The 16,407-nt window shown below is 43.0% G+C and overlaps 1 protein-coding gene across 1 annotated transcript; it reads right to left on the reverse strand.

The window, feature by feature from the left end:
• Window positions 1-1,942: 1,942 nt before the first annotated feature.
• On the reverse strand, window positions 1,943-11,141 carry NPY (neuropeptide Y). The gene is made up of 4 exons (XM_048303331.1): window positions 11,033-11,141; window positions 10,677-10,864; window positions 5,383-5,463; window positions 1,943-2,231 (listed from the first exon to the last, which is right to left on the reverse strand). Exons 2-4 carry the CDS (start codon window positions 10,862-10,864, stop codon window positions 2,207-2,209), a joined length of 294 nt encoding a protein of 97 aa, XP_048159288.1. The 5' UTR covers window positions 11,033-11,141; the 3' UTR covers window positions 1,943-2,206.
• Window positions 11,142-16,407: the final 5,266 nt, after the last annotated feature.

The following is a 16,407-nucleotide window of genomic DNA, read 5'->3' on the forward strand; positions in this document are numbered from 1 at the left end:
TTTAATAATTACTCAAAGCAGAGTACTCTATGTGTACTCTGCCGCAGCAGGTCCTGGCCTGAGGCTGAAGGACACCTGCTCACTCCAGCAACTGGTGGCCATCCTGAAGTCCCTTTGAACATTATTGCCTTCTGCCGTGGGTGGCAATGGTTTGCTCCGTGCCTTGGGTTACAATGAAAAGGTGTAACCAAAAGTATTACCATCTTCATAAGCTGTTAAAACAGGTGGGGCAGTGTTCTTTATCTTCTCCAAGAGTCAGCCCTGATAACTCCCTCTGGGGGGCTATCTCCGCTAATGACTCATAGAATTACATCATCCCATTGTGAGATGCCCCACCCATGGGGAGGAACAAGACATTCCTACCTGTATATCATCTGAGGCTTGGAACACCACGGGGGCACTACCACTGGATTCACAGAGGGCAAGAGCTTGATACCCACCACTGGACCTCCAGAGAAAGATCAGATCTTTCTATAGGATCACCACTTCAACAAAACCACATCCATTGCTCCAACAGGCCTGTAGCCACCATTTAATCAGACTGCTACCACTCCTCTATCAACAGGGTGTCAGGTTGTATTCTGACTGTCAGTTTAGGTCAGTGTTTCTGTACTACTTTCTTTAATTTTCCTATTAAATTGTAGTTCTGACTTGGAATCTCCTGCTGGTTTGTTTTTGAACTAGTACACCCCAGGGCCCCCAATCATTTTTGTGACTCTAAATTGCTGTTAATCGTCACAATTCCACGTGTAGCACTATGGAACCATCACCAAGTCTGTAAGCTAATGTATTGCTGCTGAAAGCTAAGTTTGCCAATTCCAGTGACAGCTGAGTGTTTTATGAAAAGGAAAACGATGTTGCGCTTCACTGAAGACAGTGTGACCACAAAAGCTGGCCAGTCCTGGTAAGCTGGTAACACTTTGCAAATGCATTTATAGAAACCTGGAACTTGGTTGCACTGACCCATCTCTCTCCTGGGGGCAACAGCCATGTGGAAGCATTTGAAAAGTGGGAAGGAGATCTAAATTCATTAAACCTTCATGCTGATTTTTTTCCAGTTTGGAACATCTTTATGTGCTTTATTCTGCATTGTTTAGTCACAGTGTCTAAAGAAAAGAAGTGGTGTATCAGATGTATCAGGAACCAGCATTTGTGTCATGCACAGTCTGGGTCATGAGCATACAGCAAGATACACATCTGTGAACTAGAACCACTTAAGAACAAGGGGAATGTGCTGCCATTCTTATATTATACTACTTGGAGTAAAAACTTCAAGTGTCTTAAGACCCCCACTAGGCTAGTGAGTAAACTTAAAAAATCCAAAAATAAGAAAATGTAAACCTGGAGATAATTGGCCTTGTCCTTGTTCTGTGGACCTTCTTATGGTACAAACAGCAACCATTCATAACTCCCAATGAGAGAGGCATGGAAGGCAAGTACCCCAAAGTTTGGGATTTATCAGTGCGCTCCTTTGCAAGGCTTTAGGCAATGTTAGATGTATCTTTTCTGGCACAAATAATTGCAGTCTTGTCTTGTTTTACGAGTTACTTTAGATGTTATTTTCTGCTATTTTGCATATTGCCAAAACAAAGATGTTACATCTGTGTCATTTAAAATTACTAGTTCAGGCTTACAGCCAAGCATTAAACCAGTTTCGAGGAGTTAGCAGAATTAAGCAGTGACTTATTCCTTTGCATTTTGAAAATGCCTTTAATTTTATTACATTTATCAATGTACGCACTAAATAAGTTTTTAGCATGGCCATTCTGAAAAATTGCCTCTCAGAACACTATTTTCTGAGGTTATGCAGTCTGCAATAAATTATTTTAAGCAGTTTTGAGCTAAGTCTGAGGCCACAATAAATGGTCTTTATCTTACTTTGCACAGTAATTACTGTAATAACCGTGACACCATTGCTGTCCACACTACTTCACACTACAGGGAAGTTATAATTCAGTTTTAATAGTTTAAAACAATGCTTTGTTATACCAATGACATGGTTGTTTGTTTTCATTTAGTATGTTATATTTTGGAATGCACAAATAATTTATTTAAATAAAGGTATATACAAATATGATGAAGGAGAAACTCTACAGAGTTCAGTACAATGGCTGCATGCACTGGGGATGACGCTGTGATTTGCTTCAGAGGCATGGAGTATGAACTGAAATCTAGGAAAAGTTTTGAAGATGTGCTGAAAATCCCATCACCACACTGAAGGGTCTTCAAACCTGCAACACATATTTTGAATAAAAAAAACCACATTAAACACATACCAAAGCCCCCTCTGAAAAAATTTGATGTTAAAACTGACTAAAATTTTCATTAATACCAGCAATGAGGAATATATATGCATATTTTCAGTTTAAGATTGTATATGTGACTCCAACAAAAACAGGTGCATTATGAATGGCCAAAAATCTGTACTTTGGTACCAGAACTTGCCCCTACATCCTGCTACCCTGGTAATACGTTTTACATGGTTGAGACTCACTACAAACCTGCTTTACATCATCAAATAGCACTTAGTGAAATTAAGCTAGAAAACTGTATGTTGAAATACAAATTTCTTAAAGATTTTTCACTCTAACTCAGGAGTAAGCAACTTCCAAAGAGAACTCACTGAGCCAAACAAAATCGCATCATGCTGTAAGCACCTTCAAACAAAACCCATGTTCAAAGCCACTATCCTAAAATATTATTGTGGTATTCTACTGTTCAATATCAAGCATTTGAAATTTATTGAAAAGGGTGCTGAGGGCAGGATTTTATCCAGAGATCCTCTGTTTGCAAACAGATGTTTTGTCTACACAGGAGGAAAGGTAACAAGTAGGAGAACATAGAAAAAGAACAGGAGAAATGCATTTGCCATAATTTTTCCTATCTAAAGAGATGCACATAAAGTCTTGATTAAATATCTAGTCTGCCTCCACAGTCAGTGGAGAGACACTGACACCTTAGAGGGCAACTGAGACCCTGCCCATTTTAGGAAGGAAAGCTTGTTCTGGAATTACCCATCCCTCTGACTGACTGCAGAGGCAACCTAGACAAGTACTTCATACTAGATACCTAATTTTTAAAGAGGCATTATCAGGAGATATACATCCTATTACCAAGTATGAAACATTTTCTCATCACTCCACAAGACAGACAAAATCAGAAACATGCCATATCACATGCTTCTGTCATAAGAACTTACTTGTACTCAGACCAAGGCACCTCCTTTTTTTAATCTTTAGCTTCCTATTTTGTAATTAGTTTCTCAAAGCATCTCTCTAACCTTTCTTCATATTGTCAGGCATACACTCAGACTACAAAATCCTTTGGGGTGTATTTCAGTCAGCAAAACTGTAATGTCAAACCAGGCTGGTCAAGCTGAATACAATTAAGTCATTTATTATTATCTCAGTGTTTAGTTACAAAGTTCAGTTCCTGACAACTCATGAGGTATCTCTGTCTGTCACTGACTCACTGGGTGCAAATTACACCTGCTCCATAACTAGCTTTGTGTGTAACTATTTCTAAAACAATTTAAATTTGGAATAATAGCAGTCTGCCTTTCATTCATTCAGCCTAGCTTCCTCCAGGAGGAAGGCTTAGGCAGCCATGCTGTGCGTCCAGCTGTCCAACCCTGTGTGGCTCTCCTAACTTCGCCCCCCAGCTTTCACATCTTTTGGACAATTTCAACCAAGTCAGGGAGAGGTACACTGATTTTAGAGATATTAGGTCCCAATGTGCCATGGAACACAGGACTGGATAGAAAGAAAATTTAATTGTGTCCTCACATGGAGGAAAAAGTTGGAGTGGGGTTGAGAATCCATACAGGGTTTTATCCTAGAAAACATATCCATAGGAAACTAGGCATTATTGTTCCCAGTACTCACATAACTGTCAGCAATGAGTGAAAAATACCATACTCAGTTTAAAGTGCTGTTACGGGGGTATGAAATAAAAATCTATTTCTCATCAATTCTTGATCTTAACTGCAGACTACTTGGTTATTTTCCTCATGAAGTTTTGCTCCCTGGTGTGTTATAAATAGCATTATTGAAACAATAATAATAATCATAAAGTTTTGTGATGAAGGGGTGAAAATTACAGAGAGTATTAGACTATTAGCGAGATATATTAGAGTATGAGTACTAACTACCCTGTGTGTTGCCTCAAATTCAAGGCAGTGGAAATTTCCCATTATGTGAGGGCTCTGCCTTGTCATTACCAAACACAAAATAGTCTAATACATTTCACTGCACTCCATGCAGTTTTTTAGATAAGCATCTGCAGAGAAAATTGCATCCCCACAGCTGCGGTTAGTCATCAAACCATCAGACAATGCTCTCCCTACACACAGAACCGTGAGTCTCATGGGCAATGTCCCTGGATGGTAGTAGGAATTTTGGGTCACCTGTCAGTGTCATGATCATGCCCTAAATTCAATGCTACAGGCTATTATGTTTAAGTACTCAACCAGTCTAGTTGAGCCTTTGCAGAGCACTTGCTTGTAGACTCCTGAGAAGACAACTGCAGAAAACATTTATTTCCGCAGTAGAAGTATTGCCAGCAAACTTCAGACCATCAGTAAAGGCTTAAACTGAGCTCATTCATGCTGGATTGTGAGTAAAACTTTTGTTTTGATTGTGAGTAAAAATTTTTCTTCATGAGCCAAAACTCCCCCTGCATCTTACCTTTTCAACACACTCACTTTTCAGCTGTGTAAATTGTAGTCACTACTACAGTATCTTACATCATGGCTGAAGTGTCATTACCTAACTAGATAAATACATTATGTACATTTGAAACCCCAGTGTTGTTTGAAACACCACTGTTACTTCAAACCAAGTGCAAATGGAAATAAAAAGGCCTTTTTTCCCTTTGTAAAATATTAGATACAAAACCAATGTGAAATACTGTATTTTAAAGACAAGTCACCTCTGTGCATTTGTGCATGAGTTAACGTATGTGCATATTTACCACTTACACATCATCAGAGGAAAAATTCAAACCTGTGTGAGCAGCAAATGAGTAGCAATATGCTGTCTTTGGTGCTCAAATATGTCAGGAATCATCACCAGACATCGGCATACAATTCTATGTGAAAATGCCCAGAATGGGGCAAGTGTCATGGCAATGCTTCCCTTCCTGTGAATAAGAGGTATGGCCCACCCCCAAAATCAGGAAAAGAGGAGTCTGGACTCTATCATATCTGGTAAGGCACTTCTTGCATTCATAGATGGTGCTATCTCTTAAAAAAAAAAAGGAATTAAAGATGTTTTGCTTTAAGGACATGATTAGCCAGCTGTTGGTGGCACGTTTTCTCCCTGTGAAACATATTTATTGATAACAAATGAAACCGTTAAATCCAAATGAGCTCTTCATACATACCTGGATCTAGGAATGTTTTCTGTGCTTTCCCTCAACAAGAGGTCTGAGATCAGTGTATCTGGGCTTGATCTCTTTCCATATCTGAGGAAAAATTTTTAAAAGTTGTATTTTTGTATATGTCAGTTTTTACAAATGAAGACTGAGCACAGAACCATTAGTGACTTTTTTTTCATTTAAAAAAAAAAATAGAACAGACATAAACACCACTTTCCAGCAAGAATTTTAATTTGGCTTAGCCATGTGAGTGAATGTTCATTCTTATTTCATTTCCATATTTTTCTACATTTTTCCCATAATTATTTTACATTATAATATTGAAAAACTCTGAATATTTCTCAATTTGGTGGCTGCTCCTGCATACTCTAGGACCTTGCACCTTACTGATGTGAGCATGGAGGAAGAGGAAAGAAGCTGTGCATGATCTGACCTCCAAGCATGTCATTCCTGCCTGCAAACCAACTTCCACCATCCCATTAACTTTCTCATTGGTTTAGATGATACTTATCCTCCATCAGGAAATTATGCAAGGTTTTTTAAGATAGCCAGTACACTTGGGGCTGCCCAACACATCGCACATTAGGTTGCAAAGACTGAGCTATCCCAAGGTAATCATCTTAAACTATGCGGCTGTGGGAATGAAAACTTGCTCATTCAGAGTTCTTCTTCAATTAGATGGGATATAAGGGGCTACCTTTGTCCTATACTTACACAGCAGCTGGCTTTCTATTTGCCTTTTTTTTTTTTTTTAATTCTGAATACTGTACATCAGTCAACAGTTAAAAGTACTGCAATTTCCATTACTTGGGAAGGAATTCCATCTCTTTTCCTGGGAAAACAGAAGCAGCAGTGAGCAGCCTGCTTGAGAGGCATTTCACCACTATAAGGATTCATTAGCCTAAGAGTGATAGCTATGAGCAAATGCTCCCTTGGTTGGAAAGAATTAAGATCACAGTTTAACTTGTGTATGCAATTTTATTCTGAATCACAAAGTACATTAGCAGCTTTTGTGAATGCTGCTTGAGTGAAATTCTGATTCCAGAAAAATCAAAGGTATAGTTAAGGACTTAGATTTTATGCACTGCTATCAAAATGTTTCTCCAGTGACCCCAGTCATTCCAGTGGCTTAGATTTGGAAAAAGAAACCCAACCCAAACCTTCCCAAACTACACTTAAAAAGCTAACAGTGTTAACTGTTGATTGCATAACTTCCTTAAAAGTGGAAACATATCTCACTTTTCAATCCTTTTATTCAACTCTTTGTATTTTTTGTGGGTTTTTTTCTTTAATCATTTTAGTGCATCACCTGTGCTCCAGAAAGACAAAGCATCAGTTTCAGAAAGTTAAATTTCTTAATCTGAGCTGACTGAAAGCAGGTATTTGAAAAGAACCAGTCAGACATAGTAAAATGCTATTACAATAGCGCAATCAGGCACGATGCTGAATCAAATACCTTGCACTTCATCACCACCAAGGGATTTCTTTCTAGTTCCCTGCTCTGATTAATATGGATGTGACCTGGACTTCAACTGAGGAGGAAGCTAATTTTCTGTGATTAAAGAAACTAATTTAACAAACCAAAGCTTGCTCTACCAGCTCACACTTGGACAAAACTCCCACTAATCTCTCAGGAAGTTTTGCCTGAATAAGAAATAGGTAGCAACCACCTGGAGTGCAGAGATTCACTCAAATAATGAAGACAACTGTGTTGGGGAGATATATCTCATACGAGACACTTCAGCATCTTGGCTACTCCGTGCTACTACCTGTGCTGGATGGACCCATCACATCCTCACTGCAAAGCTGCACACAAGGTGTTCACTGACTGCAACCAACTGGGCTGCCCAAAGGACATCCATTCTTCCTTTGTCAGTCTCCTGTCTACCCTGTCATTTTGCCCCTGGGAAACATCCATGCTACCAACTTACTAAATAGGGGCCACTGACAAAGTCAATCTCTTTTTCCTGACGCAAATACCTTGAGACGTCTTTGCTCCAGCTGCTTCGTGCCTTTCCTTGCTCTGAGATACACATTTATCAAAAAATCATGGCTGTTTTAAAAGACTTAGAAATACCGTGATTCCAAGACAGGTGAAAATACCTGGTCAGTTTTTATACTCCATTTGAGACATCAAGGCCTACTTTGGGGCATGCTGATAACCCACAGCTCCAGCTGAAGTCAAAGAGATTTAAGGAATAAACGTTCTTATTCTGAATAAGGATGTAGTGTGTCAGGCTCAGCAAAATCTCAAAGCTTCCGATGGACGCTTGGGTGTTAGCACTCAAAGCCCATCAATGTCCAAAGCTGGCAACACTAGCTGACTCATCTCAGAAGCATCTGTGGGTCTGATTCAGAAAACTGTCCAAAACCCAAAGCCCTGAAGATCTGCCCCCTTGCCCATTAAAGGGTGTGGCATGAAGCAGGAGCAGCAGCACTGCCCAAGTCATACACACTTCCATATACTCTCTGCCCTGCCTATAGTTCAAGCCATTTCCAGCAGGAATGGCCTGACTGCTTTGCTACAGCACAGAAGAGCCACAGATTCATGAAATAGCTGCAAGTGATAAGGAAAGAATATAGTTTGTTAGCAAGAGGGAGTACAGATAGCAGCAAGTAGCAGGAGGAGGAAGAGTCTGAAAAAAGCCTCCTGAACAGTGTGGTAGAGGGGTATGAGGAAAGGACCACACGACAGCTCTGGAGACAAAGCTGGAACTAATTCAAAGACACACAGACATCTGTAGAGTAGGAGTCTGCATCTGTGCTGGGCTCTCTTTTAAGTTACAACGACCTGGCACAAAAGGAAAAAGGGATCTCATCAGAAGCAAGAAGCCTGAAACAGGTCTCATGACCTAAACCATACAAGTACCTGTTTACCTCAGGCAACCTCAAAGGCATATTAAAGCTGACAGGCATCGGTCTCTAAAGCTGAGATGGATCTGAAGAAGAATTTCAAAGGAGAGAGGGAGCAAAGCAGCCAGATAGACGAGGTTTAAAGACAAGAAGAGAAGGATGATTTGGAAGGAAGAAGGTTAACTGAGCTCAGGTGACGACCCTGTGGGTCACAGTAGTTTAGAGGGGAATGGCACTCAAATGCTTGAGTCAGGCCAGAAGCAGAAGGCAGAAAGATGAGCTATGGGGGCAGGAGGGGGGGGTATTCATAATCACAAAAACATCAAAGGTGGCAGGACAGATGAATCTGAAGAGAAAAAAGCGTTGATCTCCTCATCTCCTCCTTTGCCAATGTGTTCTTACTGCTTCACCTCACCAGCTACATGCACCAGGTCTGGTGAGATGCTGAGCACAGCTTCTCACTGACCCTCAGGAGGAACAGGGTGAGCTCCTGGACCCCATCCCCGTGTCACAGAGCTCCCAAGCAGTACCATGCACAAAAAGCAGAGATAAAAATCTGTAAGAAGAGAGACAACTTTGAGCACATCTGCTGAAATAGACCAATCAATCATCCTTAGACCTGTCCAAAGTGCTTCAAAAGCAATTCATTTTGCAAGTGACTGCGTCACTGGTAAAACAGGAAACCTCCAGGAGCTCAGTTAAGCTTTCGAAATGGAGGTGGCAATTGCTTTATTTCTGGACTGTTAATGGAAACAGCACACCTTTTTGGTTTTTTAGTTAACCTGTGCAGTCAATAATGCCTTTTAAATGTGTATCACAAAGTTTTCATTGTAGTGCTTTTGTCTGCTAATTTTCTTGTCCTTCCAGGTCAACTCTATTCCTTTAAATATAAGGGTGGTTAGGAAATATGAGTAAAAACTAAAGAACAAAATTTAAATTTCATCCATCAGAAACAATAACTATTTCAGTTCATTTCAGATCCCAAATCCACACAAAAGAACGAAACTGGTTTCAGTCTCTAAGTTGTGTACTTACAACTCATGAAATTGGGATAAAAGCTACACGGTCAACATTAAAACACACAGGGCACACACCAGAAGTGGAGGCTGAATAGAGAAAGGGGGGGGGGGGGGGGGGGGGGGGGGGTGTGGTCATTTGGTTTGGTTTGGATTCGGGTTTTTTTTAAATATGACCTAGATTTGGACAGGAGCCACCTTTGAAATGGGAGATGAAAGAAAGAAAAGAAGGGATGAGACACCAGCCTGGAGATCCCACCACATGCAAGAGGGAAAGGGCAGTAGAGGCAGAATTTGAGGATTGGATTTTTTTAGCAGTAATCTAGACAAAAGGTTATTTGAGCGCAGACTGCCACACAGAAGCATGCCTCACACAGGAACCAGTTGTGAATATTGCTTTAAAAGTTCAGGACTGAAGAGCTGGATTTCTATCAGCCCCTTCATCCGTCTTATGCTATTAGTGCACTGACAGACAGTGTTATGGGCTTGCTGGGAAAGCTCTCAGTTACATGATAGCCAGCCTTCTAATTTAATTATTCAGAATTCTAGAGGGACAGATGAAAACCTAATTTTAGACCTCTCATCTGGTTTTGATATTAAACAAATAGATAAATATGTCAAAGCTCTTCTGGGTCACACACTATTGTGGGACCTCAAGGGAAACTTCTATCAATCCCACAGGCTAACTGGACAGATGATTTTTTATCAAAGAAGATTATTTTTTTATAATAACTTGTCCTTTTTTTTTTCAGGCTGAGCCTTTATGTCTACTTTAACAAGCACGGTCAACCCAGAAAGCCAGCTTAGAGCCAGGTAGGCATGGGTTCACACTCTTTTCTCTTTCAGACTGGGCTTAAGTTCTTGATCTTGAAAGAGGTTTTTGTTAAGACTGGTGGGTTTTCTGGCACTCACAGCTGCATGAAGTAGCCTACAAACCACAAAACATCTGAATTACTACATCCCCACAGTGGGCACTTTTTCTCACTAAAATCTTCATTGGACTCGGTGGCAGCAACAGAAGTGGGAAACTGCTCCTACTGCCCTGTCTAGCTCTCTCCAGCTCCCAGGTTAGTTACCTTTCCCATTTGGGGGGCTCTCCCTGTACACGCTGCCCTGTGGTTCGTGCTCCTGCCTACCAGCCTGTCTGTGCCAGAGCTAGAAGAGGCTGAGAGAGCAGAGGCAGCACTGACCCCTGCCCCTTTTGACAACTTGGCGGAAATTCAGCTTTGAACCCATCGGCAACTCAGGGTTCCACGGGCGTTGCTCTCTAAAAGGAATCTGTGCACCACGTCTTCATCCGTGTCCTTGGCGAAAGCAGGGAGAGACACCCAGTGAGAGGGGGCACCCCACCTCCCTCCCCTGAGCCTCGCCAAGGAAAAAATCAGCCCGGGGAGTGGGAAAGGGGGATGTCTGCCGTCCCGCTCTGCCTACCTCTGCCTGGTGATGAGGTTGATGTAGTGCCTCAGCGCCGAGTAGTATCTGGCCATGTCCTCTGCGGGAGCGTCCTCGCCGGGGCTGTCCGGTTTGGAGGGGTACGCCTCTGCCAGCGTCCCCAGGCAGACCAGCAGCGACAGAGCGAAAGTCAGCACCGACACCCACAGCCTCACGGTGCCCTGCATCTGCACGGCGGGGCGGGATGGATGAGAGCTGCCGTCAGCACCTGCCCCGACGGCGGGAGCAGCGCGGCCGCCCCAGCGCAGCCCCTGACCGGCCCGGACAGCCCCGCGTCCCCCTTCCCATTCCCATCCCTATCCCCACTCCCGTGCCCGCCCCGTCGCGGCACTCACGGCGGCGGCTGCAGCGGAGCGGCTCTCGGCAGGCGAGGCGCGTCTGCCCGTGCGTCGGGGCTCCCGAGTGCGGGCTCCGCGCCCCGCCGGGGTGTTTTAAGGCTTCCCCGGCAGGCAGGAGGGGCCTCGGGCGATCACGCCTCGCCGGCTCCGGTCCCCCCCGCCCCGTTCTGCCTGCCCCTGCCCCGGGAGGGGCACGGCGGCCGCGGCCGGGCGGGGCCGGGCGGCACCGAGGGGGCGGGCGCTGCCGAGCCCCGCCGCAGCCCCCTCACCGCCCCCGCCGCCCCGGGGAACCCCACCCACGGGCTGCCCCCGGGCTGCCCCCGGGCTCTACTCCCGGGACTTGCACCCTTCTTCAAGTGTCCCGGACCGGCCGTGAGAGCCCGACTGTACCTGTGGAGCCGCCGTGCTGCCCGGTGCCCGAGTTCCCCGGGGAAAGGGAGCTCTGGGGAACGAGTTGGCCCCCCTCCTGTAGGACTGGAGGGGCCCCAAGCTTGAGCTTTGTAGCAGTGGTGCTGCCGGACATAAAGCCAAGAAAGCAGGACGGTTTGGGACAACCAAAAGTACCAAATCAGTGCCACAGGCTCAGACATCGTACCCAATAAATGGGTAATTAGAGACCTACAGAATGGTTTGTGTTGGAAGAGACCTTAAAGACCAGATAGTTACAAATCCCCAGGCCATGGACAGGGACCCCTTCCACTAAACCAAATTGCTCAGAGACCCATCCAACCTGGTCTTGAGCACTTCCAAGGCATCCACAACAAATCTTGAGGCTTAACTTCCAGGGGACTGGCAGCACACCTGCAAATCTACCTCCCTCCGTGCCTGCTCTGTCCCCCTGTTCAGGGCTACCTTCTGAGTATTTGTTCAAAAGTGCCTTTATTCTATTTCATTTCTGTGCCTGAGCCACATGTCACAGAAAACAGCTCACCAATGCCATGGGATCACAACAGCCTTTCCAGTAGCTGTCCAGACCCAGGGGAAGCACTGCTGAATCTGGGACACAGAGCTTGTCCCAGCAACATGGGACTACAGGGACTGATTCAGCTAAGGTGTCAGACTTACATGTTTCCTGAAACTTGTCCAGATCTGAGTCGGTGGGGAGAGATGGGCACCCTGACAGTGATCTGAGCCCTCATACAAAAGAGGTCTGAGATAAGCAGAGTGGGCATCTTCTGGTAACACACCCTTCTCCTCTGGTGACAGCATCAGCCTGGGTGACTGGGCTAGGCTAGACACCTGGCAACCGGCGTGCCTGAAGCTGGGTAAAATGAATCCAATTCAAACAAAGCTTCAGAATTTGTCAAAGCATTTGGTAGACTTGGAAACTATTGTTACGTATTAGTAAAATAAGGTTAATTCTTTAGAAACAGATAATTTGATTAGTCTTGATGGCCAATGACTAATTCCAGTTGGAATGACAAGTCATTACTCTCATCATATCTTACTTTTACTTTAATTTGAAGGCAAAATAGCAAACACTCAAGTAAGAACATTAGACATACTGACAAAAAGCTTCAAGACATATTCTAAAACTATACCATTTATATACTGCTGTTATTAAATTTTGTAGTTATTACCGTATGCAGTTATTGTCTTAATAATAATCCAACAGATTCTGAAAAACGATGTTCAGTTTGCAAAAGCAAAGCCAGGAATTGTTTTCATCACTCCAGAAACAGAATCTCAGCATTATTTAAAAAACAAAACAAACAAACAAAAAAAAAACACACACACAAAAAAAACCCAAAACCACAAAACCCTAGCAAATAAATGGCTCTTGTGCTGTGCAGCTAAGCTCATGAGACTATCTCTATTTCAATCCACGAAAGCAAAGATTTCAGAAAGTTTAATGTGAAGAGGTATTTTGGAATCTTCATGACTCCACAGTGCACTGGCCACAAACTTTACAGCAAGACTACAGGCTGCCTTACATCACACACTGAGCAAAGAATTTTAATGTGTGTGAATAATCTTCCATGCCACAGCCAGCAATTCTAGCTCCTAATTTCTGCAGATCTGTGCACAGGGTGACATCACATCTTACAAAGTGGCCTCACTGCATCCCCACGCTCTCTGTCCTCCCACCAGCACACTCCCTCACGTTCAGTGTTCATGTTGTCCTCACGTCAGCTCAACAGATGCAGCTGATGTGACAGCCAGATGCCTGTGATACTGCAAATTCTCTGAAGAGCAACTGTGCTCTGAGCTGCTGAATCCAATAAGATGCTAAACCAAAGCTTGTATTGATCCAGTTTATCAGCTTTTATGGGGTGAAGTGGACAAGTGGTGACAGCACTGGAGATTGAAGCATCTGGGAAGGTGTGCCACAATGGCAGCTCTCACCAACTTCTGCAAGATTCTGGCACAACTATCTCCCACCAGTCCACAGAACTCTGACCATTAAACTCTTTCACCACTTATAACTGAGGTTGCTTCTCTCCCACTAGCACCACTCTTTTCACATTATCAATCTTCAAAGCTGTCCAAAGAGGAAAAAGCCAACAGACTAGCAGAAGAGCAAGATAAACACGAAGTCTGGTATCCACACACTTTCTTGGGCTATAAGGAGGAAACCACATTCTTCCATCATCACACTCCCTGGTATGTGTGTCTGTATTCCCTGGTGCAGCACTATGTCACACTGCCACGTCTTGGCACAGAGCACCACCCAGCAGTCAGCTGTTGACATCTCCAGAAACCCTGGACCAATTCCTTCTCTTTTCCTAGGGATGAGGTACAAGCAGTAAGCTGCTCCCTCACAGGAAATGATTAAAGCATCACACTTGCTAAGTCCCTCTACAAAATTCTGGGTCTGGAGCAGCAGCTAGCCACAAAAAGTAAGGTGCAGATCACACAACAGTCAGTTTGCTTCACAGCATGAGTGAGGAAAGCTCTCTCTAATGCAAGAGAAGGAATTTTGCCTCTCTTACGACACAGCAACTCCTGCAACTGCAGGCTGCTCAGCAGGGTCTGGGGAGAAATTTTCTTCCCTGGAGCACTGTGACCCCATCAACTCAACAGTTGTGTTTTCCCTTTGGATTAAGTAGCATCTCCCAGCTTGTGCTGAGTTTGGATCCTGAGTGGCCTAAAGGTTTATGAGATGTCAAACTTTACCAGTCCCACTGCATCTCCAGAAGAACACTTCTTTCCATACAGTTTCAGCATTTAATATGGGAAGCCTAAAACACTGAACCCCCAATTTTGAATACCCTGCTTTCCACAGTACCTATTTCTGTAACAGTATTGAGGCACTGCTTAGCTCCAGATATGTGCCTTTGCCCAATTTCATCATTTAGGAAAAACATACACCTTATATCTTTCTTGGATTTGGAAACTTTTATGTTTGGAGCCATCCTGCAACACCCTGTTTCAAAAAATTCCTGTCTTCTGTTTTGAAATACTGCAAATCCATACGGGGTCATGGAGTTCCTACCCTAATACATATAATAACCTTAAATAATAGATAAAAAGTACTTTGGATAACATAATCATCAGTATAATCCCAATGCAAACAATACTGGCATTTTTATATCAATGAAATAAACCTTATACCTACAGACATATATAGGCTCTGGCATACCAGTGAGACCAAGTGTCCATGGGTCTCAGTGATCTTGATGGCTGATTTACAACTGGTTTCCCAATTCAAGGTGTCCTGCACCTTCAATTTCACCTGTGATGATTCCTCTGCCTGGATACCTGCCCAGTGTTGCTGTCCTTGCAAAAAGCAGGCAGGCATTTGTGTTCTGGCAAGTGGCAGAGCTGCACTTCCCACAAGCAGCTTTAAGATGGGCCATAAAGGTGTACAAGGAGATGTCAAGGGTATTTGGAAAGAAATGAGTAAGACTTAGAAAAGCTGGTGGAGGAAGACAGCAAGAATCAAATGGAATTAAAGACTGTGGCCTGGGAGAGAGGGCAGAAAAACCCAGGCATAGCTCGGGTGTAGCAGCATTTAGATATCCATGTTTTCTCTTTGCCAGATATTATGGCCTTGCAGATGTACAACTCCTGGTTAACACCCTAGCTAATGAATCAAGAGCTATTTAACTACATACAGAGTTGGAAATGGGTGCTTCAAAGCTCTGAGCAGGTATCAATGCCAGGTACAGAACTGATGGGGAAAAAAAGTGAAAAGGAACATGACAGTTAAATTTTGCCTGCATTTTAATGTCATGACACTTACAGATTCAATAGACAGCAATTTATTGTACAAATTTCAGACTATACTAAGAATGGAAAGGTTTCCAAGATAGCAACATATTAAAAGATGATATTGTTCTACAAGCAGCATAAATGTGAAAGAACATTCAAGTCATTTATTAATGGTAACATGTTCGATCGCACTAAACAGGGGCATGATATTTGCTTTAATTAAAACAAAATTTAGTGTGCTTAACTTTGGGCAGAGTATTACTTATCACATGCATTCTGTAGCAAGCATGGAACTAAAGCTGTTCTTCATTATTACAAATATGCATAATATCATTTTCTCACTGTACCGAAGTAAGGCCGTGTGCACCAGTGATCCTGAACTACCACTCCATAATACCTCATTAATTGTCCCTGTTTCATATACAAGCACAAGATCAATCTCCTAGTAGGGAGAAAGTGTTAAAAACTGGAGCCCCAGGAAGAAAATATGTATGTGGTACTAGAGACATGGTAATGTCAGATTTTATCAGCTCATGTTGCCTGTGCTCTTGCAGTTAGAATGTCTCACTAAAGGTTTCCATAGCTGAGCAAACCTTCCAGAAATGCCGAATCTTTAAGACTGGAAGTTCAGCCAGATAAGCAGTGCATAATTATTCAGTAGTCACATGAATTTATCTGAACCTATTTGGACAGGAAATGGGTCTGTTAATTTCACAAAATTAGCCTCTCACAAACCTTACAGTATTGCTGATTTCAGTCTTCTTAGCAATACTTTCAGAAAAGGTTCTCATTGTGCTTTTTATACATCACACCAGTAACCACATTTTCAAATTCTATGTGCCCCTTCCATGAGTTTTACTCACCTCTGCCTGTACCTACCAATCAGAGTTGAACAGAACACCCTCTAATCCTAAAACACCCCCCTTCCTGTCTGCTCAGCAGCAGTACTACTTTCAAGAGGCATCCTTGCAAGTTCAGCAAGCATTAGCAGATTTGTAATATTTCACCAAAAAGTAGGGCCTGGCTAAGTAACAACAACAAGAAAATATAAGAGAAATGAAAAAGTTACTGGATCAAACCAATGACACATCTATCCTTCCCTCAATGAGATATAAAAGCTGATTTCTAGAACTGTCAGAACAGGAAAAGCATGTCATGATATTTCTCCAGTAAACTTTTCCCAACTTCTATAAAACTGGTTTAGGGACATCCTAACC

Source organism: Corvus hawaiiensis, chromosome 1, assembly GCF_020740725.1.
Source record: "Corvus hawaiiensis isolate bCorHaw1 chromosome 1, bCorHaw1.pri.cur, whole genome shotgun sequence".
NCBI classification, from domain to species: Eukaryota; Metazoa; Chordata; class Aves; order Passeriformes; family Corvidae; genus Corvus; species Corvus hawaiiensis.

Coding starts and splice junctions, on each gene's coding strand:
- NPY (XM_048303331.1), bottom strand. CDS start 10,864: ATGCAGGGCACCGTGAGGCTGTGGGTGTCGGTGCTGACTTTCGCTCTG. Junction 5,464..10,676: donor AACCTCATCACCAGGCAGAG/GTAGGCAGAGCG, acceptor ATTTTTCCTCAG/ATATGGAAAGAGATCAAGCC. Junction 2,232..5,382: donor GAAAACATTCCTAGATCCAG/GTATGTATGAAG, acceptor TATGTGTTGCAG/GTTTGAAGACCCTTCAGTGT.